General features: G+C 42.9%; 1 protein-coding gene across 6 annotated transcripts in view; it reads right to left on the minus strand.

Annotated features, from left to right (window-relative positions):
• LOC126416026 (PSME3-interacting protein) overlaps window positions 1-24543 on the minus strand; it is a 112702-nt gene that overhangs the window by 79180 nt on the left and 8979 nt on the right. For all 6 annotated transcript variants that reach the window (XR_007575397.1, XR_007575394.1, XR_007575396.1 and 3 more), the window contains exon 3: window positions 12709-12807. Coding sequence is in view for 2 of the 6 variants with exons in the window: in XM_050083479.1 (XP_049939436.1) it covers window positions 12709-12807 (99 nt within the window). In the remaining 4 variants the exon portion in view is untranslated. The remainder of the gene's footprint in view (window positions 1-12708; window positions 12808-24543) is intronic.

Consider the following 24543-nt stretch of genomic DNA (forward strand, 5'->3'; position numbering starts at 1 on the left):
TACTACTAAAACATCGTGCACGAGTTAATAAGAGTGGAAAGCTAAGTGCTTTGTACATAATATAGGGTGGAGGGGTTGGTGAAAAATAGACGGGAAAGACAATGAAAGATGTAGAAAACTAAAACAGAGTGAAGCAAAGAGTATACAATGAAGAAAAGCTGAGTTGGAAGAAATTAATGTAAATTAAGGCCAGGTGGATCGCAAGAACAGAGGACATGTTGTAGTGCTAGTTGCCACCTCCAGAGCTCTGAGGAACTGGTGTCTGGGGGAAGAATCCAGAAGGCAAGAATGGTGAAACAGGCACCAAAGTCACGAATGCCATGTTGTAGAGCATGCTCTGCAACGTAACATATGAATAGGATTACTAATGAATAAGAAAAAAGGAATGTGGGTAAGATACTATGAACAGCACGATGAATGCATCGTCACAGCTGAGATGGACATGAACCCGACACCGAAAACAATAGTACAAGTTTATATGCCAAATAGCTGTTCAGAAGGAAAATTTAATTGTGGAAGGGGGCTAGAAATAAATCAAAGGAAACGGATGGGAATGGTAGGTGAATATGCAATGGGGGAAAGGAATAAAAGAGAAAGTGGATAAAATGAAGAACGCGAGCAGCTGCTCCTGGGTCATCCGCTAAAATTTCATCCAGAGTACATGGCATGCCAAGATCAATGCACAGTGTGTTAAAATTCGGACAGGATGTTAAAATGTGGCGTACCGTCAGCAACTGCCCACATGGGCAGAACAGCGCCAGCGCAGCCGTCAGCAGATGGCGGTGGCTGAACCGGCAGTGTCCAATCCGTAACAGGGCCAAAACAACCTCCTTCCACCGAGAAGGGCGTGAAAAGGTCGTCCAAGCTGTGGGGAGAGGTTTCAAGGCCCGAAGCTTGTTTTCAGTAAGTGTAGACCAATTGGCATGCCACAGCGATAAAATGTGCTGACAAACGACCCTGCTAAAATCAGATGAAGGCACACAACAAGAAGCTGTCCGAGGCTGGAGGACCGCAGCCTTGGCCACGGCATCTGCAGCTTCGTTCCCAGGGATACCAACATGGCCAGAAACCTACATAAAAGTAACCGGAGAACCGTTGTCCGCCAGCTGAAGAGAGCGTTGGATTCAGTGCACGAAAGGGTGAACTGGATACGGTTCACTGAGGCTCTGGATGGCACTCAGGGAATCAGAGCAGCTTGTCGGTGGAGGCGGATGTAAAGAACAGCCTGAGAGAGGGCAAATAGCTCAGGTGTGAAGACCAAACAATGGCCATGGAGCCGGTATTTGAAACTGTGTGCCCCGACAATAAAAGAACACTTGATGCAGTCACTGGTCTTAGAGCCATCTGTATAAATGAAGATTGTATTAATGAACATCGAACGAAGTTCAACAAACTGCGAGCGGTATACTGAAGCTGGGGTAACCTCCTTTGGGAGAGAACTGAGGTCAAGGTGAACGCGAACCTGAGCCTGGAGCCAAGGTGGCGTTTGGCTCTCGCCCACTCTAAAGGTTGCAGGGAGAGGAAAATCAAGTTGCTGTGGAGGCGATGAAAGCGAACTCCAGGGGGTAGCAGGGCAGATACATACAACCCGTATTGACGGTTGAGAGAGTTGTCAAAAAAGGAACGATAAGACAGGTGGTCGGGCATTGATAATAGCCAACAGGCATACCGACAAAGTAGTATATTGCACTGGTATGTTAGTGGCAGTTCACCGGCTTCAGCATGAAGACTCTTGACAGGACTAGTATAGAACGCTCCGATCGCAAGACATAGACCCCAATTTTGTATAGAGTTGAGGCGGCGTAAGATGGACGGCCGTGCAGAGGAGTATACAAAGCTCCCATAATCCAGCTTTGAGCGGACGATCGACCGATAAAGGCGAAGTAGGACGGTGCGATCCGCTCCCCACGACGTACCGCTGAGAACACGGAGGACATTTAGGGAACAGGTACAACGGGCAACCAAATATGTCACATGTGGAGACCAGCTAAGTTTCCTGTCAAATGTAAGACCTAAAAATTTTGTTGTCTCCACAAATGGGAGAGCAACGGGACCGAGATGTAAGGACGGTGGGAGAAACTCTTTGTAGCACCAGAAGTTAATAAAGACTGTCTTCTTGGCTAAGAAACGGAAGCCATTGGCAACACTCCAGGAGTGAAGACGGTCAAGACAACGCTGAAGACAGCGCTCCAGGAAACATGTATGCTGCGCGCTGCAGTAGATGGTAAAATCGTCCACAAAAAGGGAGCCTGATACATCAGCTGGGAGGCAATCCATTATTGGATTGATCGCTAGGGCAAAGAGAGCGATGTTCAAAACTGAGCCCTGTGGCACCCCTCCTGGCGAAAGACGTCAGACAGGACAGAACCCACACATACCATGAACTTTCGATCTATTAAAAATGCACGAATAGAAAGAGGGAGGCGACCGCAAGGGCCCCATGTATGCATGGTGCGGAGAATGCCCACCCTCCAACAGGTGTCGTAAGCCTTCTCCAAATCAAAGAACACAACCATTGTCTGGTGCTTCCGCAAGAAGTTATTCATAATGAAGGTCAACAAGATAACCAGATGGTCAACAGCAGAACGGCACCTACGAAATCCACATTGTACATTGGTAAGTAGGCGTCGAGATTCGAGCAGCCAAACCAAACGAGAGTTAACCAATCGTTTCATCCCCTTACAGACACAGCTGGTAAGGGAAATGGGTCAATAACTGGAAGGCAAGTGCTTGTCCTTCCCCAGCTTAGGAATCGGGACAACAATAGATTCGCACCAGCATGTGGGAACATGACCCTCAGTCCAGATGTGATTATAAGTACGAAGAAGAAAACTTTTACCAGCAGGAGAAAGGTTCTTCAGCATCTGAATATGAATAGAATCAGGCCCCAGAGCAGAGGACCGTGACCGGGCAAGTGCACTTTCGAGTTCCCGCATGGTGAATGAGGCATTATAACTTTCATGATTCGAGGAGCGGAAGTTAGGTGGCCTTGCCTCCTCTGCCTGATTTCGGGGCAGGAAGGCAGGGCAGCAATGAGCAGAGCTCGAAACTTCTGCGAAAAATCGGACGAAGGCATTGGATACATCCTCAGGGGCCACAAGGACGTCATTCGCGACCATCAAGCCAGAAACTGGCGAGTGGACCTGCGTGCCAGATAGCCGGCGCAGGCTACCCCAGACAACAGAAGAAGGAGTAAAACTGTTGAAGGAGCTTGTTAAAGCAGCACAGCTGGCTTTCTTGCTTTCTTTAATAAGACGACGACACTGTGCATGTAATTGTTTATAATTAATACAATTCGCCATTGTAGGGTGGCGTTTAAAGGTGCGTAAAGCACGTCGAAGAGCATGTATAGCGACTCTAAATGCTGCGGTCCACCAGGGGACCGGTACGCGACGTGGAGAAGAAGTAGTATGAGGGTTGGAATATTGAGCAGCAGTGAGAATGACTTCCGTGAAGTGTGTCACCTGATTATCGCCGCTTGCGAAGTTTTGATCCTGAAATGTCGCCCTGGAAGAGAAGACCCCCAGTCTGCTTTGGAGATGTTCCAACTAGTTGAACATGGAGATGGGGTATGGTGCAGGAGATGGATAACACAAGGGAAGTGGTCACTCGAATACGTATCAGAAAGAGCGTGCCACCCAAACACAAGGGAAGTGGTCACTCGAATACGTATCAGAAAGAGCGTGCCACCCAAACCGACGTGCAAGTTGGGTAGTACATATAGAGAGGTCTAAATGGGAATAGGTGCGAGTTGTGTCCGAAAGAAAAGTAGGGGTGCCAGTATTGAGGCAGACAAGATTGAGGTGGTTGAAAAGGTCTGCTAACAGGGAGCCTCTCGGGCAGGATGCTGGAGAGCCTCAAAGGGGATGATGGGCACTGAAGTCTCCAGTCAACAAAAATGGTGCAGGTAGCTGAGCAATAATTTGCATCATGTCTGCCCTAGTAACAGCAGACGACGATGGAGTGTAAACAGTACAAATGGAAAATGTGAAAGTGGGGAGAGTAATTCGGACGGCAACTGCCTGCAGATTGGTGTGCAATGTGATGGGATCGTAGTAGATATCATCCCGGACCAGCAACATAACCCCGCCATGAGCCAGAGTACCTGCCACAGGGGGTAGGTCAAAACGCACAGAGGTATAGTGTGCCAAGTCAATACAATCGCATGGGCATAGCTTCGTTTCCTGAAGAGCTACTACGAGCGGACAGTGCAAGCGTAGCAGCAACTTTAAGTCCTCTCGGTTGGAGCGAATGCCGCGAATATTCCAACGAAGAAGTGCCATCATGAGAAGAAAAAGGAGAAGCAAGAAGGGGTCACCCCGAAGGCCGCTGAGGGCCTGGCTTCGAGCGAGCACTGCTGCCGCTATCAATAGGTGGAGAGTCATCATCCATTTGTTCAATAGGTTCGTCAGCCACCATGTTAAGATGATCGGGAGGGGGAGCTTCCTCCGCCGGTGAACGGCCAGATGTTCGGCTACCAGCAGTGCGGCGAGGCGAAACGGATGACGGCCTGGGGCGGCAAACGCTGGGTGGCGCAGGAGAAGAAACGCGTCGTGGCGGAGAAGGAGAACTTTTCTTCCTATGAGCCTTCTTGGAAGGTCGTTTAGTCGAAGTACTGGTCGATGGCTAGGAGTTCGGGGTACGTAAGAAGTCTTCACGGGACGGTTCCTTCTTGAAGGCCTGTGCATCTGACTTCTGGGTCATAGTCTTGGCACAAGCTGATGAAGGTGCTTGCGTCTTAGGGGCGACAGGAGGAAGAGGAGACGTTGACCAGGTGATCTTAGCACTGGGCGAACTGACGACCGTAGCGCTAAAAGTCAGATCGCATGTCTGCATCGATACCTCCCTGGTAGGCCGAGGAGATGCGAGGACGTACTGTATTTCCCCACTGGGAGCAGCGTGGGCTTCCTACTAGCAAAAAGCTTGCGAGCAGCTGTGGTGGACACTTTTTCTTCGACCCAAATTTCCTGTATACAGCGTTCATCCTTGTAAACGGGACAGTCGCAAGAGGATGCTGCATGGTCACCCTGACAGTTCACGCAACGAGGAGACGGAGGTGGACAGTCACCCTCATGGGCGTCCCTGCCACAAGTGACACATTTAGCCACATTAGAACAAGACTGGCGGGTGTGGTTAAAATGCTTACACTAGTAGCAGCACGTAGGTGTCGGGACATAGGGGCGAACAGAAATAACCTCATAGCCCACTTTGATACGCGATGGCAGCTGAACACTATCAAAGGTCAAGAAAAGTGTCCGGGTCAGTACAAGGTCATTGTCAACCTTTTTCATGACCCTATGGACAGCCGTCACACCCTGCTCAGTGAGGAAAGACTGAATTTCCTCGTCAGTCAATCCGTCGAGTGATCTAGTAGATACCACACCACGCGATGAATTCAAAGTGCGGTGAGCCTCCACCTGGACAGGGAACGTGTACAGGAGTGTGGCCCGAGGGAGATTTTGTGCCTGAAAGGCGCTCTCAGTTTCCAACAACAAGGTACCGTTACGCATCCTGGTACAAGACTTGACAGGTCTGGCTATGGCATCTACGCCCTGCTGAATAACGAAAGGGTTGACAGATGAAAAATCCTTTCCGTCCTCAGTTCTAGAAACTACGAGGAACTTTGGGGAAGGTGGCACTATTTTTGTCACTGGTGGCTGGTCAAGTTTCCGTTTTTGGACAGAAGTCGAGAGAGAAGAAGAAGAGAAATCCATTGCGGATGAATTCCCCATGATTGCCAGCGTCTCCAATGGTGCGCTCCTTCCTTATGGGGACCCTCTAAGAGGGCGTTCCCGCCTTAGGTGAATGTTTACACCTCAGGTCACACCTCCAAAGAAACGGATGGAGGGACCAATCGGCATGGTCGGAAGGTGTCACCTCGGGCAATCACCCCTCCCCGGGGCTGGCCTTTACCAGGGGGTACGCATGGGCCCTACTTGTCTACCCAGGGCAGGGAATTACACTTTACCCTGTCACCGGCTACGCGTGCGAACGCGTGGGTCGACCTTCAGGCACGCACAGGGAAGAAAGAAGAATAGGAAAAAAAAGGGAGAGAGGGAGAGAAAGGACAGACTGTCTCAAACGCCGAGACGGAGACCATAGGGTGGACAAGAAGGCAAGGTAAAAAGCAAGGAGGACAGTGAGAGAGGGAGAAGGACAAAGAAAGGAAACAAACAAAGGAAGGAAGAAACCAGAATAAGCGAAAATCCAAAATGACCACAAATGTAAGTTGGTGAACCGTTCGTCTCCGGATGCAGGCGCACACTACCCCCTTGAGGGGGAGGGACTAATTTTAGTCGCCTCTTATGACAGGCAGGAACGCCTCGGGCCTATTCTTACCCCGGACCCGCAGGGGGAGTAATAATATTACGAAAAGGATAACTGCTACACAGTATATAGCAGAGATGCTGAATTGCAGATAGGCACAACAAATAGACTGTCAGAAAGTGAGCTTTCAGACAACATACACACATGCAAATGCAGCTCTCTCTCTCTCTCTCTCACACACACACACACACACACACACACACACACACACACACACACACAGAGGCTGTAGTCATATGTGTGTGAGTTGTGTTTGCGCGAGTGTCTGTCTGTATGCTGTCTATTTTCAACGAAAGCCTTGTTGGCCAAAAGCTCACATTCTGACAGTCTTTTTTTGTTGTGCCTATCTGCATCTTAGCATCTCCACCATATGGTGAGTAGCAGCTATCTGTTTCATAATATTGAAACACACACAATTCATTCACACAAGCAAGCACCCCTTACGTACACACAACCGCGAACACCAGCAGCTCAGACCAAATGTGGTCTGAGCTGCCAGAGTTGGTGGTAATGGTGCGTCTAGGGTGCTTGCTTGAGTGAATGAATGGTGTGTGTTTCTCTCTCTTTTTGTGATGAAGGCTGCAGCCAAAATCTTGTGTGTAAGTTTCTTTTGATTATGCCTGTCTGCAACTTAACAAGTCATTTTGATGGTAAGTAGCAATCTATCTCTTCCTACATTGTAGATGGGATCAGCCGTTATAACACATTCTGGGGCATCAAGGAATTGTCAATGTGGTACTGAAGGAAACTGTGTTGGGTAAAAATTGTACACAGAGACCAAGGCATGAATACAGTAAGTAGGTTCAACTGGATGTATGTTGCATGTCATTATTCAGAGATGAAGATGCTTCGCCAGGAGACTCTAGTGCGGAGAACTGCATCATACCAGTTTTCGGACTGAAGACCAAAAGAGCAAGAAGGTATTGAAAATGAATGAAGATAAAATATACACAAAATGAAAGGCTTTGTGTAAAAGCCCTTGGCATTGAGTTGCAAACTGAAGAGAACTAATACATAGACAAACAAATGAAGGATCTCCATTCTGTATGTTTTATATTAATAAGTAGTATGTTTTATATTAATAAGTATCTCTTGTGTAGATATTTATCAATGTCATATAGTAAATGTTAAGCTCACAGTAGTAGATGAAGTTAGCTATTAAGTAATACTGAAGGAGCATGAGGGGTTTTGTAATTGGATGCTTTTCTGCAAATCTTGGTGTATTAAATTTGCCTCCTTAAATAGTTTCTTATTGCTACAGTGCACAAGTTTAGGTTCTACCAACCACTGAAATATTACTTTCATCTCTCTTAAAAGCTATAGAGCTGTTGTACAAAGTCCCAATCACAGTCAAAGCAAAAAAACTGGTGAGTCACAGATAGACACAACAAAGAGACTGCTGGAACATGAGCTTTCAACCAACAAGGCCTTTGTCGAAAATAAACAGCATATACACACATGCATGCACACGCACGCGCGCGCCCACACACACACACACACACACACACACACACACACACACACACACACGGCCAGAGACTGTGGTCTCAGCAACTCTGTTATATGGTGAATAGCAACCACCCTCTTCATAATATTGTGGAAAATATAGTAAAAATGGAAAAAATGTGGACAATACAGTAAAAGTACAAAAATGGACAACTATGGAAAAATACCATATTGCTCTTAACATTTAAACCTAGAACACTATGGGGGAGGGTTGTTACATTGCTACTAAACAATCTTAGTTTACTATTCCGAATTTTATTCAAAGGAAGTCATAAGTTATAGGCTATACACTAGTTAATTACAGTTATTAGATCTCCTACGATACATTACACACCAAATTAAATCCGAAAGTCCTGTTTTATAACCTAGGCAATCAAAAATTTTACAAGGATTTAGTAATTTAGGGTCAATCAGGAACAATTATTGGCTGACCCAGATTAATCCTCTGTACTTCCACAGTATCCCAGTCTCCTGGCACACTTTAACCCATGATGTGGGTTTAAACTTCTCATTACTCCAAAATCAATAATTAATGCCCTGTAACAATCCATCTACTTTCCAGAAAGGTTCCAATATCAAACCAACAGACAAGAATACGTACAGCACTAACAGTTCATACAACACCTCAAAAACTGGCCCCTAACGATATCTGGTGTATCTCTACACAACAAAACAGGAATCCTGTTCAACATTAATAGTCAAAAGACACAAATAAACACAACATGTAAATTTCCATGGAAAGAAATACATTTACTTGCTTCAACTAAACTCTGCCAAATCTGCTTCTTCCAGTGAACACCCCCTCCAGCTAACTAACGACTCCATGTTCTACTTGTGAGGGCTCTTCCTACCAAACAGTCCGCACTTCCTAAACCACTGAAGAAACCAAGAATAACAAAAAAGCATCTAAACAGATTTCTACACTCACACATGCAGATGGACTTTTGTATGCTTTGTAGGCTTTCTGTACTGGAAAAATTACCTTGTTAATCATGAAGGACCATTTGTCCCGAATTCCAAAATGATAACCCACAGACCTCACAACTTGGCATCTCATCCCCATAGGGCTTGTCAGCCAACTCTCCAGTTTCATGGGCTACAAATGATTCCATGAAGTTATTTAATATCTAGGTCTTTCACCCAATCAGACTCCCAGCCACAGGCAGGCAATTCTCATTCATGTTAGCAACACCCCTGCTACTTCTGGTCCAGTTAATTGTGTAACAGTAACATTACTGGTTTAAATACACCACATTGTGAAAACAATGTTAATTTTCATTTGCTCTGACCTATAAGATGCGGCCCATTTATGTGAAACCACAGAAATGCAGAAGCCATTGTTTCCTAACACAGCAAAAAAAAAAAAAAAAAACCCACACACACACACGTCTTTCATTTTCTGACAAACGCTATAGCCAAAAGCTAATGTGTTTGTGTCTTTTCATTGTAACTGCCTGCAATTTAACACATCTTTACAGTAAGTAACACTCTATCTTTTCCTTATATCGATTTTTTTAAGTAAAGTTTGTATAGACAGCATTTATTCATGTGATCCTGTCACATCCAAAATCAGTTATTAGAAACATTATTTTATTTTATTCATCTAATTAAAATGTTTCAAAATAGTTATTGCACTTTACCAAATTAATTTCTGTAAGACCAAATTATTGTAACAACTGTACAGAAAACTAATAATGAAAATATTATTGTTAACCAACTCACAAAAATTATGTTCCACTATCCTTGAAAGTAAATTAGATCTTTGACTTGCTTTGTGTTCTGAGTAGGAGTGGTTGCAACACAGTTGGAGTGTGGCAAACAGTGTGGAAAGCTGTGGCTGAGCAAACCCCACAAGTGTGTTCTATATTGCAGTTATACTATTTTTTATTTTATTTAACCAAAAAGTCAAAAATAAATTGAAGTATTATCCAAAATTACATGTTAAAATTATTTTTTTTAAAAAATCAGTTTCACAAGTTGCATACTAAATTGAAAGAATTCAGGCAGCCAATGGGATGACTATAATCAACTGTCATGATCATCAATCCAAAAAGTTGAGCACAATATTTCTCTCAGTTCCTGCTCTTGAATAACTGGAAATGCAGTGCAATAAACTTATTATTTTGGAGTAAACTGCTATTACAGTTGATCTATGTCCACTCTCAGTAGTGAACAATGAGAACAGGAACATTACATTCTCTATCATGATTTGAGCGGGCAAGTATTTTGTTTTTCTGAGAAGTAAGGCCTTACCAAGTTACTGAAGGAATTCCCATATTTCCTCCTGAAATGTACTAATTATACACTACTGGCCATTAAAATTACTACACCAAGAAGAAATGCAGATGATAAACGGGTATTCATTGGACAAATAAATTATACTAGAAATGACATGTGATTACATTTTCACGCCGTTTGGGTGCATAGATCCTGAGAAATCAGTACCCAGAACAACCACCTCTGGCCATAATAACGGCCTTGATACGCCTGGACATTGAGTCAAACAGAGCTTGGATGGCGTGTACAGGTACAGCTGCCCACACAGCTTCAAAACGATACCACAGTTCATCAAGAGTAGTGACTGGAGTACTGTGACGAGCCAGTTGCTCGGCCACCATTGACCAGACTTTTCAATTGGTGAGAGATATGGAGAATGTGCTGGCCAGGGCAGCAGTCGAACATTTTCTGTATCCAAAAAGGCCCGTACAGAACCTACAACATGCGGTCGTGCGTTGTCCTGTACAAATGTAGGGTTTCGCAGGGATCGAATGAAGGCTAGAGCCACATGTAACACATCTGAAATGTAACGTCCACTGTTCAAAGTGCCATCAAGGCGAACAAGAGATGACCGAGACGTGTAACCAATGGCACCCCATACCATCACGCTGGGTGATACACCAGTATGGCAATGACAAATACACGCTTCCAATGTGCGTTCACCGCGATGTCGCCACACACGAATGCGACCATCATGATGCTGTAACCATAACCTGGATTCATCCAAAAAAATGACGTTTTGCCATTCGTGCACCCAAGTTCGTCGTTGAGTACACCATCGCAGGCGCTTCTGTTTGTGATGCAGAGTCAAGGGTAACTGCAGCCATGGTCTCCGAGCTGATAGTCCATGCTGCTGCAAACATTATTGAACTGTTCGTGCAGATGGTTGTTGTCTTGCAAGCATCCCGATCTGTTGACTCAGGGATCGAGATATGGCTGCACGATCCACTACAGCCATGCGGATAAGATGCCTATCATCTCGACTGCTGATGATACGAGGCCGTTGGGATCCAGCACGGCATTCCGTATTACCCTCCTGAACCCACCAATTCCATATTTTGCTAACAGTCATTGGATCTCAACCAACGCGAGCAGCAATGTCACGATATGATAAACCGCAATCGCGATAGGCTACAATCCAACCTTTACCAAAGTCAGAAACGTGATGGTACGCATTTCTCCTCCTGACATGAGGAAGCAACAACGTTTTACCAGGCAACGCCAGTCAACTGCTGTTTGTGTATGAGAAATCGGTTGGAAACTTTCCGCATGTCAGCATGTTGTAGGCGTCGCCACCGGCGCTAACCTTGTGTGAATGCTCCGAAAAGCTGATCATTTGCAGATCACAGCATCTTCTTCCTGTCGGTTAAATTTCGCGTATGTAGCACGTCATCTTTGTGGTGTAGCAATTTTAATGGCCAGTAATGTATATTGGTTACATTACTCACTTGGAGCGACATGAGAGGCAAAGAAAAATTACTCATGCCAAGACAGTTTGGAATTTCGTGGATAGCACGGTGTTGAACACACACTCCTATGTAAAAGAGAGAACTTTCCTGTGGTGGCCAGGAATCGAACCCAGATCAACTGCTCAGCAAGTAACCATGCTGCATTCAAGCTATTCTATACCATAATTTGAAGAGGGCAAGTACTTTGTTTTTCTGAGAAGTAAGGCCTTACCAAGTTACTGAAGGGATTTATTTCTGTATTTACTTCTGCAATATACTAGTTATATATTGATCACAGTATTTGTTTTAGAACATGGTATGTATTGAGCAAGAAGTTAAAAGCTGCTGCCTCATACAACAACTTTTTTGATGGATTATTCCATTTTGTAGATCAAGACACCAATGTTGAGCAATAAACTAATTATATATTGGTCACATTATTTGTTGTAGCATATGGTACGTATTAAACAATAAGTAAAGTTATTGCCTCACACAACAGTTCTTTTGATGGATTATTATGACATTTGTAAATAAAGACAACAGTGTCAAATTTAATCTTGACTAAAGTTTGAAACTTACTGCGCCTAAGTTCCATTATTTATTAGCTTGGCCAAAAACAGTAGAACAACAAATAGCAACTGCTATATGAAATACATGACTCACTTTAGCGCACTGCAAGTACTTCCCAATTATTAACAACTGAGTAAAGAAAACATGGTTTGTTGTAAACCATAATGTAAAAATTCTTTATTTAATTAAAGAATGTTTAAGTTACAACCTACAATGGACCATGTCTTCTTTTACGCAGTATTTAGTATCTATGGACCCACACAGAAACAAAATTTTACTAATGAATAAGGAAGCCCTTGTTTTCTATCACAGTTGACAGCATGTAAACTACCCGTCACTGTAAATACAATAACTAAACATCTAATTGTTAGCACATAATGCTATCTGTGAGACACCATAGTTAAAATATGGCATAAAAATGGGACTTTACTGGGTTTGTCTACTGACAAGATTTTAGAGTGCTTCAGTTTATGATATCTCATAAATGTGTAGAAATTACACCAGAGGCGGCCTGATAATTTTATAAACAGTTAACAAAAATTACAATCAAAATTATATAACTACAACAAGTTTTACTCACTCAATCTATGTGCTTCCTCATATTCCAGTTCTCGTTTCTGCTTCTGTTCCTGAAGACGTTCAAACAGTGATCGAGGATCATATTCCTCCTCAGGACACTCTGTGAACACCCATAAGCAAAAAGAGATGAATATTAATTAATGATCTATCACACCACACATTCCTAGTGATGGGGACAGTACCATGTTAAACCATGTGTTAGAGTGAAACAGATGGTTGTACTCAAAGTAAAATTCTCAAGATTTTGACACTTACATATGTAATTCTCCCCAACTAGTTCCAACTCTTGAACAAGTTAAGAATCAGAAAAAAAATTTCATTTGATTCTTCAGATTCTCTCGGTATACTTCTTGCTCAAACAGTCCATGGGTGTACTGCCAATCCATAGTGTCCAAAGGGGACAATATTTCGGCAATCAGACATGTTGCCATCGTCAGGTGTGCTGATGAACTGAGCTCCTGAGGGCGGGCGGGCATCTTAAATTCCCTCCCCCTGTGAAGCGTTCTCTCCACTGTCTGCACCCACGGCCTCGTGTCAGCGGTTGCTGAGACCAGGATATCTGAGTCTTTCAGCTTGAAGTTGTCGAGACGTCTGCCCCATGAGCTGCAACACCTCAAAACTGTATTCTGGAAAAATGGGTACTTGGAATGGCAGATCAGACGTACTCTCCGCCCCACCTCTAAAGTACAGCACGTGGAGACGGAAGAAGTCACAGAGGAAGAGATAGCCACTGCCTATATACAGTATACTGGCGCACTATCAAGGACAATAGGACGAATATTGAGGAAACACTGAGTAGGAACTGTCTTTTGACCACCCAATAAAACAACAGCATTATTCTGAAGTGTCAAAGACAATCTCGGTTTGCAGAAGGCCAGCAATACCAGATTCCGTGTCAGTGTCGGAAGACTTATATTGGACAGACAGTGCGCACCATCGAAGATCATTGCGGAGAACATCAGAGGCACACTCGACTTAGGTACCCCAACAAGTTGGCGGTCGCAGAGCACTGCTTCTCCAAAAATCACAAAATGGACTACCAACATACCAGGGTCTTGGCACAGACATCTAAATACTGGGACAGCGTCGTTGGAGAGGCTATCGAAATTCGTACCAGGGACGGACTCATCAACCGAGACTGCACCTATAACCTCAGCAAGACATGGGAACCAGCACTGAGTCTAATTAAAAAGACTCTTATCAAAGAAAACGAACAGGCGACCAGGACGGACGAGGCAATTACACCGATGCCACCACAGATGCTGACGCAAGAGTCTCAGCGACTGTCAATGCGAGGCCACGGGCACGGACTGCAGAGAGAATGCCTCGCAGAGGGAGGTGATTTAGGACAGCCGCCCGCTCTCAGGAGGTCAGTTCATCATCACACCTGACGATGGCGACATGTCTGATCATCGAAATACTGTGCTCGTAGGACAGTATGGACTGGCAGTAAACCCGTGGACTGTTCGAGCAATAAATTTAATTACTTACTGTAAATATTCTCTTCTTCCCAATAATCAATTACAAAGGAATAAAATAACATAAACACACTACGCATCACCCCAATGCTCTTTTGTCATTCCAGTCACATGCTTTGCATCATTGAGTTATATTAGCAAAAGTGTTGTGCAGCAATGCAAGAACTAAACTTGTCATATAACTCCATATTAATTTGGAATTTTGGGAAAGTAGAACAATCTCACGAATACATTCTAAAAATTTTGGCACGGAGACTCATTAAGTATGCTATTATATTGTGAAAACTTTCTCTTGCACGCAAACAGTTTGCTATTTAATTCAATAAAAATACTAGGTGAAAAACCTGACATTACCCAGATATTTATTTATAGGTATGCCCGAGACTTTGTAAGACTGGAATTTTATTTTTGACTGGTAAGGCTTCTTTGTAGACAAAATTTGAAATAGTATGATTGGGCTTATTTGCTTTACTAACACTGGAAAGAGCCGCATATAGCCAGCCATGTGAAAAGCAACTGACACTAAGCTCCATGCGTGCAACATGCAATGTCTGGCCTTGTGCTTTGTTTATCATAACAAACTTGCCAGGAGTTTTATATAATCAAAGTGAAATGGGAAACTGTTAGAAATAATCGGGATTTGGGGTGCAAAAATTTGTCACTTGTACTGCTTCTCATCAAAATTTCTGGTTCTACAATGTTACACTTGAGAGAAGTAACTATCAGCCTCATGCCATTATGCAGTTTCAGTGGGCTTAAACTTCACAACAGAATAATCAGGATGCCATTTTTCAAATCAATTCTGTGTAATGGAATGCCATGTGCAGTAAAAGAATTTAAAAATTTCGCTGGATAATTGATATGTGGTCTTGGTTGGTAACTCTGTTAACAGAGACACACTCTACATTTTCTCCTTCAACATTAGTAAGTACGTCCGAGTTAATTCTTGCAGCTTGATCATTTCGAGGTGTGAATATAGGCCTTTCACAAAGCCAAGAGTTTTTATGAGTTGTTATTTGTATCTGCTATATTAAGTCTGGTCTCTCCCTCTTACTCACTGTAAAATTCTCATGATCTTAATGTGTGCATTCACAATTCTCCCTAGCTAATTCTGAACACCGTTGGTGCTCGTCATTGCTCTGTAAAAGTCCAGCAATATTGTGACGATCTCAATGATTACTTAAGTGCTCTCATGCTGCATAAACATTTCTGAGACATAAGATAATGAATGGTGCGCACAATCTGTCTCAGTTACACTACTCGTTCGTCACTGCTTTCAAGGGACCATGAAGCAGCTATGCCAAAATGCTGAGAACTTAAGAAGGATCCTCTTTTGGTGAAACTTTCTGAAGTAAAAAACAATGTATGGTGCTCATGGTCAGTGCTCAGTCAGGACTCTCTTTCAGAGACACGAGACAATGTGTGACAGTGAGGCACAGTGCTTAGTTACACTTCTCATTTTGTTTTGCTTTCAAAAGATTGAGAAAGATTTGTGTGGATACAATGAGAGCTTTGGCAGTTCTCTCTCTGAGTAAGGGTTTGTAAGCAGTGAGATAATGTGTGACATTCTCTCTCAGAGTTATGACGTGCCTCGCTTGCAGAAGGAGTTTCCAAAGAGTGCATTAAAGCCTGATGTTCTCGAGTTGCAGCGAGTTTCATCTCACTATCTTAATTAGATTCTTAAGATCTGCAAGTTTTCTGTCTTTTAATGGTTCCCCAGTGTATTGAGAAAGACTCTACAGTTTTTGAGGCATTTTTATAATACATAAAACAAAAGTAAGTATCCAAATCTCAAAGAAAACTCAATAAATTTCCTAATCAAAAGTCAAATATACAAATGGTTTGAGAAAAGTAATGAGACAGACAATGCTGCGAGCGATCTACCAACACTGCTTTTCCACTTGCGTACTCTGGTGTGTTCATCCCTTCCAGATTCTCAGTCCAAGCTTCAGCTATGTACAGCCATCACATGATTTTTGAGAGCGCCGTCAGTGAACTTGTGTTTTTGTAGTGTTTTACAAAAATGGAACAGCTTAATTTAGTGCAATGTTTTGCCATCAAGTCTAACACAAAACTCGGAGAATCTGCGAGTGTGACCTTTGAAAAGTTGAAGCATACCTAGGTGGAAAACCCCTTATGAAGAGTACAAGGTTATCGCTGGCACAGTTCATTTTAGGAAGGTCAACAATATGTTGAGTATGAACCTAACTCAGGAAGACCTCCAAATTAAAAAACCAACGAGAAAGTCGAACATGTGTGTGCTCTTGTGAGATCCGAACGACATTTAACAGTAAGGATGATGGATGACCTGTTAAACTTAAACACTTGCACTGTAAATCAAATTTAGACAAAAGTATTGCACATGGGACTGGTTTGTGCCAAAAAGAACCTCACAGCTTGGCAGAAGGAATATCAAAGAACCATGTGCGCTGATCTTCTTGAGAGGACTGCCAATGAGAATGAGTGGTTTAGTTATGTGATCACAGATGATGAAACCTGGATTTTCGAATACACTCCTGAGGTAAAGCAACAAAGTGAGGAATGGCACACCGACGCACCTCCTCATCCAAAAAAAGATGGAATGAGCAAATCAAAGATCAGAACAATGCTGATTTGCTTTTTTGACAGTAAGTGTATTGTTCATAAGGAATTTGTTCCTACGGGACAAACTGTCAGCCATGTATTTTATAAAGATATCCTTAAAAGGCTCAAGAAAAGGGTGAATCAAGTGAGACTGGACATTGCTTACAATTCGATGCTGCACAATGACAACACTTCAAGTCACATGGCCACTTGCCTCTCAGAATTTTTGACCTCAACAGGCATTCCTGTATTCCACAGCCCTTCCCTATTCACCTCATCTGAGTCCTTGTGACTTTTCTCTTTTCCCAAAATTGAAAAATATCTTAAAAGGATGTCGCCTCTGAAGCTTTTCAGTGTTGCTACCAAAACCGGGGACAACAACTCCATTGGTGCAGAGCTGCCAAAGGGAACTACTTTGAAGGAGACAATGTTATTAGTTGAAAAAAAATTAAAATCTTGATAGATAAAAATATCAGTCTCATTACTTCTCGCACGCACCTCTTAAATAAAGCCTATTGAAAGAAGCAAAGCAAATTCATTAAGTTTTTAGAACACAAAGTAAATCAGTAAATCCATATATCCTAGCTAAATAAATTCATTGTTAGTTTTATTTCATGAAGATAAGATTGCAGCACTTCATTCTGTCACTGATGTAAACTTTCGAAACTACTTTGATCCCTGTGGTAAAAAAAAAACAAAGCTAACAGCCCCATCTATTGGTTCTTTGGTGTACTATGAAACTAACAACACTATCTACTGGTTCTTTGGAGTACTGTGCGATGATGATCATGTCACTGAGGTAAGCATCAGAACTACTAAGTTGAACAGACTCCTAAAACTTTAAACTGAGATATCCTTTTCTTACTGTGATCCAGTTTTGATGAAATAAAGCCTGTACGTTGCCCCAAGCTAAGCTCAAGGTACCAGTGAAAACCTCACGAAAAATTGTCCAGTAGTTTTGGATATTAGCATGTTCAGACAGACAGATAAAGTTTTTAAAAACATTTTACATCACCTGAAAGTAGTTTTTGGCAAATATTTTCAATGTATAGGTACAGACATGGTGGTTTTATAGTTTTATTGTTAGTATAGATAGAAACCTAAAAGTATATATGTAAATGGTATTGGAATCCTACATAATTATATCAAAATAATCTGTTATCAGTGAATCCTGGCTGGAGTACAAACAATAGGACATTTAAGACAACAAAACCCCCTCTCTCCCTGTTGCTTTGGACAGGTAATCTGGCTCATGCCCACAATGCCACTAATATATGAACACACCACAATTTGGTCTTCAGGCTGTAAAATAATTTTTCGTGCCCAACCTAGTCTTGACCCTTCCACAAAAATCCTGTTTCATTTGTAACTGGTGCATTTATTTTATAAATATCTGTTATTAATGTGAGGGCAAGGATACAACACATACTTGTTAATGTTGCATCTCTTCAAACCCAGCAGTGCTACGACGGTAAGAACAAGGGGAAAAGAAAGAAAGAAAGAAAGAAAGAAAGCAAGCAAGCAAATATCTACATCAACATGACTTTCATCTGCCCAGATACGTCTGAGGTGACGCCACATGGCACTGGACATGTTAAAGTGAATCAGTCATTACTGCTTGGGCTCTCTGGTCACACAAGTGCTGAAAGAAATGGAACAACTACAATAGATAAGGAAAACATAGTACATTGAAAGGAAATAAGGTGATGGACAGTGCCGCTCCCCCCCCCCCCTCCACACAAAATAGAATTGTTTGCAATCAAGTGTATTTCACAGAAGTCAACAAACTCTTAAGGGGGGAAAAAAAAAAAAAAAAAAAAAAAAAAAAAAAAAAAAAAAAAGTGACCTGAGGAAAATTACCTCTTTAGGGACTGTCACAAGGTCAGATAATCTATCACATAACACAGTTAAACACTTCTACAAAAAATTGTTAAGACTTCCGACATTCACATATTTGTTCTAAGAAAAATACTCTAAAAAAGGTCACATGGTTGCATTACATAATTATCCATAAAAAGTTCATTAACAACGAGTTCCCAACTCTCCCCATTTCCTTAACCTCCCCAGTCCTTTTCCTTCACTCATCTTCCTTCCCCTTCAACCCATAAGCCAGGAGGAGAAACCACTGGCTCCGAAAGCTTTCAAATTTAAATACCTTTATACGTGTGTTCTCCTGCTCTCACTTGGTTGCTAGATTTTTTATCTATCCTATCACATTGTATTTTCAGAATTTTCACGGGAGAAGGAGAGAGAGAGGGGGAGAGGGAGAGAGTATGTCCGGACAATGGAAATTCACATTGCGATGCATTGGTAGAAATGCTTTCCTTGTGTGGTAATGATGATGCAAAACACAAAAAGTAAGAGCACAAACAGGTCACAAAACAGTTTTATTGAGCTTAGTACAGCAGAAATCAAGAAATAAGAATGAAAAGAGACAATGATCATCATCAAAAAAGGCACTCGAAATTACAAACCCGAACCATAATGTAGGCCACACATCTCTGGCGCATGAGAGTCCATATGCCAGAGGTGTGAGACTTGCATCACAGTTCGAGTTCATAATTTTGAACACCTTCTTTGGTGCCAATCATAGCCTGTTTTTGTTCTTATTTCTCAGTTTCAGCTATACTATAATAAACTTGTTTTCTGACCTTTTTTATGTCCTTCCTTTCTTTGTTTCATGTTGTTAATACTGTGCCAGGAATGCCATGTGAATTTCCCATTGTCCAGGTGCACTCTATCTTTGCTGAAAATTTGTAAACACTGGGCTGAAACATCCTGTATTACTCCATAGCATTCAGTCATCTGCAGCTAATGGCCGTATTGAGTTACAGTCCTGATGATCTTGCCATTCTGTTAGCTAAAGGATACATCACCTAAATGGCGGCTCTCATCATTTAATACACTGCACCTGCGAGTAGTAGCTATGTTTCTTTCCCAACGTAGATGATATCATGCATCAAATGCAGCCGAAAATGCACTGTTCACAATGTTTGTTAGCATGAGATCTTGCAATGACTTAAACGATTAACAAGCAATGACTAAAATGAGTCGCAGTTCAGGGAGAGAAATGCTGCTTATAGGAAGTGACGATAATTTTAGTATTATCTCCAGGATTCCCAAGAAGGGTATGGTGACTAAAATTAAAGTACACTGTTTCAGAACAATATGATGACAGCACAGAAGTTCAAAGACCTTTTGCACTTAATACTTCACCATGCCATCACTTTTGTTTGCAGTTAATAGTGGTATGAATTAAAAATGAAAACCGAAATAGGGAGATAAATAATGCTGCATTGTAACAATCAGAGGTTAATGACAAGCATTTGCAGAAGGAAACTTGAAGAATGGTCTCATGCAGAAGATTCACCCTCGGGTAAATTAAAAAGACATGAAGGAACAAGTACGAGTGATTTTCAATTGCACAGCTACCAAGTAAGTTGACAACACTAAAGGAATATTATAAGAAGCTTTTCTGTTATTTATCAAACGTCTGATACCCCAGTGAGTATAGTCTGTATTCAAAAAGTACACTGGTGAAAAAGCAAAATGATATTACTTACTACTCTCGGAAGACAGTAACCTCTCCACAACAGTTTATAGTTAGAGGGGAATACTGAGCACCAAAAATAACCCAGCTCATAACCAGGCACATGTCACACTTCTTGCCAGGCATAATGAATAAAAGATTAACTAGACAATATGGATAAGGCCCAAGAAAGGTCTTTGGTGTGTGTGTGTGTGTGTGTGTGTGTGTGTGTGTGTGTAGAGCCAAAGCATCATTGTGTCAGACGCCGTCACTTGGAGTACTGCTGACACGGCAAAAAGGTGGACCGACCACAGCAACAGCACAATAGTTCCACACCTACTCACTGCCGCCTTGATTCGCTGTGCGACGTTAGCAGTGGTACCCGGCACAACAAATGAGCACCTAACCAGTATAAATACTTGACATTTCTATCCGAAGTTTTTACTGTCAGGCAGCACCTGCTATGATGGGAGGTACACACCATGTGATGGGGTAACATGGTTCTGCAAGATGCCACCACAAGACATTGGTTCTGCCACCACAAGATATTGGTTCCACCACCAACGAGCTCCGTACTGGGACTAATCTACTCCCAGAGATTTGGTGCCTTTCACCTAGTGGGCCACCTCAGGCTCACCTCAGCCACAGCTGGGCTCCTCCCCTGGAGAGCAGCAGTTCGTGTCCTGAGTGGTGTACTTGTGAAGGCAAACTGTCACTGCTCACCACTGCTCATACAGGCAGGTTCCACTGTTAGAGCACGTCTTCCACTACGAGAATCACAGAAGGCTTCCGTGCCTGCAGAAGTACGCTGCCTTAAATTGTAGAGCCACACCAGGCTGGCACACATACCACCACAGGCATTCAGTAACAACAGTCTTATTCTGTGCTTAATTCAAGCTGGCCACTGCTTCCACAACCGCCAGCCTTGCTGCTGTCAACACGTGCCCAGACAGGTGGCATAGCTGCTATGGGTCGATGTTACAAGGGTTGTAACTTGAAACCGAATAAAATGTTTGATTACTGATGCTGTTCACATATGCTACTGATGCTGTTCACATATGCTACTGACAGCCAACATCCTGACAACAACCTACTGCTGCAACCCAATGGTACCGAGGTAGTGGCCAACCACTCCAGCCCACGACAACATAATAAATGTAAGTGCAGTTTGTTCATGTCTGCCGCTATAGCCCCACAACTTACCCTCGCAGCTACATGGGAGTCACATGGTATGGGAGCCATCCATCTCCCTTCCATGAAGAAGGTTTTAGTTTGGAACTGCAAGTGGCGGCGGTGTGGTTGTGGACCACAGTTTGACTCTTAGTGCATTCAGTCTTGCCTACACTCGCAGAGCGTCAACTGCTGGGTGCTCATTCCTGTTGACAAGATTGTCATGGAGCCTTAACTCAGCTGATTCTTTGGTGATGCACTCCCAAAAGCCATTACCAATCGGCACAACAATTTTGTGTTCTCAAAGTCGAAAAAATTACCCTTATTGAGGCTGTGTTCTGCCACTGATAATTTATCTTTATGCCCAATGTGTACATACCTAATGTGTTCCATGCAGTGTTATAAGATGCAGCACTGTATTTGTCCAATGTACTGTCAGCCATACTTGCAAGGGATGCTATTTATACTCGATACTTGCAGTTGAGCCACGCACATACAGTGTGTTCAAAAACAGGTGTCTAATACTTTGAGAGGTGGTAGTACTCATCGAAACATGAAAAATAAGTCCAACAAAAATGGATCCAGGAACACATACTTTTTGGGATGGACCCATGTTTATAGGAAAGGCTGCATGATGCTTGGTTGCGGATATTAGCATAGTTGTTGCACAAGCGGGCCATCAAATGTGTCGGTAGGATATTACAATGTCTTACAGTACTCCACCTACCATTAGGTGGTCTGCAGAAAGTTATGTGGTTCAAGTTGTGTTGTAAGCTACGTTAGTTTTCATCATGTTTGTGTGCCTTATTGCACAGTACCATCACCCCTGGGTACATATCATGGTGTTTTACTTTCTTCCAAACGTGGATTCACTTATGTGTTTACTATTATTGTGCTGTTTGTACATACAAATGGTGTAGTACATTTACATTTTCTCTCTTCCACCACTTGTTAGCAATGGAAGCCTACTCTCATCAAGTGAAATGGTGGACACAATATTCTGCTATGGATGTAGCATGTGAGCCCGCACCCTTTACGCATAAAAATATCCATGCCCTCTGATAAGCTATTTGGCAAACTTTCCAGCATCTGAGGGATACAGGTACCCGACAGGGGACTGCCCCGCACAGTCCACATGCCTGTCGTGGAGAAGTGTGTGCTACATTCGATGGAAGAAAACCCTGAGACCAGTGTGTGATGATTAGCAGCAGCGGAAGGTGTGTCTCACTCTCTTATCTGCAGGGTACTTTGTAAACAATTGCTGTACCTATACATCTACAGTGTGTTCAGGCCCCAAGACCACAGGATCATCATGGCAGACAGCGGTTCTGTTAATGGCTGTTGTAGAAGTGTGCCACAGATCCACTGCACACATCTAAGATTTTATTTACCGATGAGGCAGGGTTCAAGAGATGGTGGTGTGAATTTCCATATAACCAGCACATATGGGCAGATGTAAATCCCCAAGCAATTCACAAAACAGGGCATCAACACCGATTCTCAATCAAGGTTTGGGCAGGCATAATTGGCAACAGATTAATAGGGCCACACATGCTACCACAAAGGTTAACTGGGGCACATTATCTGGAATTTCTCATTGATATATTGCCTACCCTGCTGGAGGCTGTGCCACTGCATCGACGTATACAAATGTGGTGCAAGCATGATGGCACACCAACACACTTTCCTCACAATGTGCGTGAACATCTGACACAGACATTTCAGGACCGCTGGATTAGTCGGGGGAGGGGGGTAAGGGTGGGGGGGGGGGGGGGGTGCACCTTGTTGGTCTGCTCGTTCCGCAGACCTCAATCCCCTAGACTTTTGGTAACAGGGAAACTTGAAGAAAATGGTCTATGCCACGCCAATCAATGCTGTGCTGCACTCCAGGGTCGCATCTTCAATGCATGCCAGCAGGTACAACAACCACTAGGTATATTTCAAAGTGTGTGTCATTCCTTACAATGGAGGGCAGAGGGGTGCATTTCTTGAATGGACACCATGTTGAACACCTCCTGTCAATACATGTTTATGGGAGAAAGCACGCACTTCTGGACCCGTGTTTATTGGACTTATCTCAGAAAGTATGCAATTCAAGACCAACATTTAGTGGACTTATTTTTCTTGTTTTGGTGAGTACTACCACCCTTCAAAGTATCGATACTTCTTTAGTAACATGTATTTTCTTTTTCATATGCTTTCTTCAATTAACGTCTAATTTGCACTTTGCTGTACCCGTTTGACAAAACATTCCTAAGCTGTTGAAGCTCAGCTGGAAGATTGTTTTTGTCACAAATGGCACATACCCTCTGAACTACAGTCATCAGCAGAGTGCACCACAGTGTTGAATGATGACAGCTCATAGAACGAAGGTACAGATCTGTGTGTGTCTTCTTTCTGTAGACTGTATGTCCCGGGGTACTGTCTGTTTTTATTCTTTTTAGAATGTCCAAAAGTAGAAGACATCCATTCTGTTCTAGCTCCACTGTGAACTCGTATGTTTTGATGGACGTTGTTCAGGTGGTCCAGGAACTCTACCAGGGACACACTGCCGTGTTCCCACACAACGAAGGTGTCATCCACATAACAGAAGAAGTGTTTGGTTTGAGCCATAGAGTTTTTAGTGCAATCTCCTCAAAGAGCTCCATACAGAGATCAGCAATCCCAGGGGAAAGTGGTGAACCCATCAACTTGCTCACAGAATTACTCACCACGTTTGAAGTACATTGTGGTGGGTACATGTTGAAATGGCTTCACCATTTGCAAGAATCCTCTGAAAAATCTACATCAAGCCAATTTTTGAGCCTCACAGAAAACAAGAAATGTGTGTGGCTCTGTGAAGCACAAACAACAACTGCAAGTAACTGTTATATATTGCATCCTTTATGAGTCTGGCCATCAGTACATCAGGCAAACACAGTGCTGCATCTCGTAATGCTCCACGGAGCGCATTTGATGTGTACACCTGGGCCATAAAGATAAATTGGCAGTGGCATAAGATAGCCTCTGTGAAGGACTTATGTTTGTATCTGAGGAAACAAAAATGTTGTGCTGAGCTAATGAATTTTGGAAGAGC

This window comes from Schistocerca serialis, chromosome 8, assembly GCF_023864345.2.
Source record: "Schistocerca serialis cubense isolate TAMUIC-IGC-003099 chromosome 8, iqSchSeri2.2, whole genome shotgun sequence".
NCBI lineage: Eukaryota > Metazoa > Arthropoda > Insecta > Orthoptera > Acrididae > Schistocerca > Schistocerca serialis.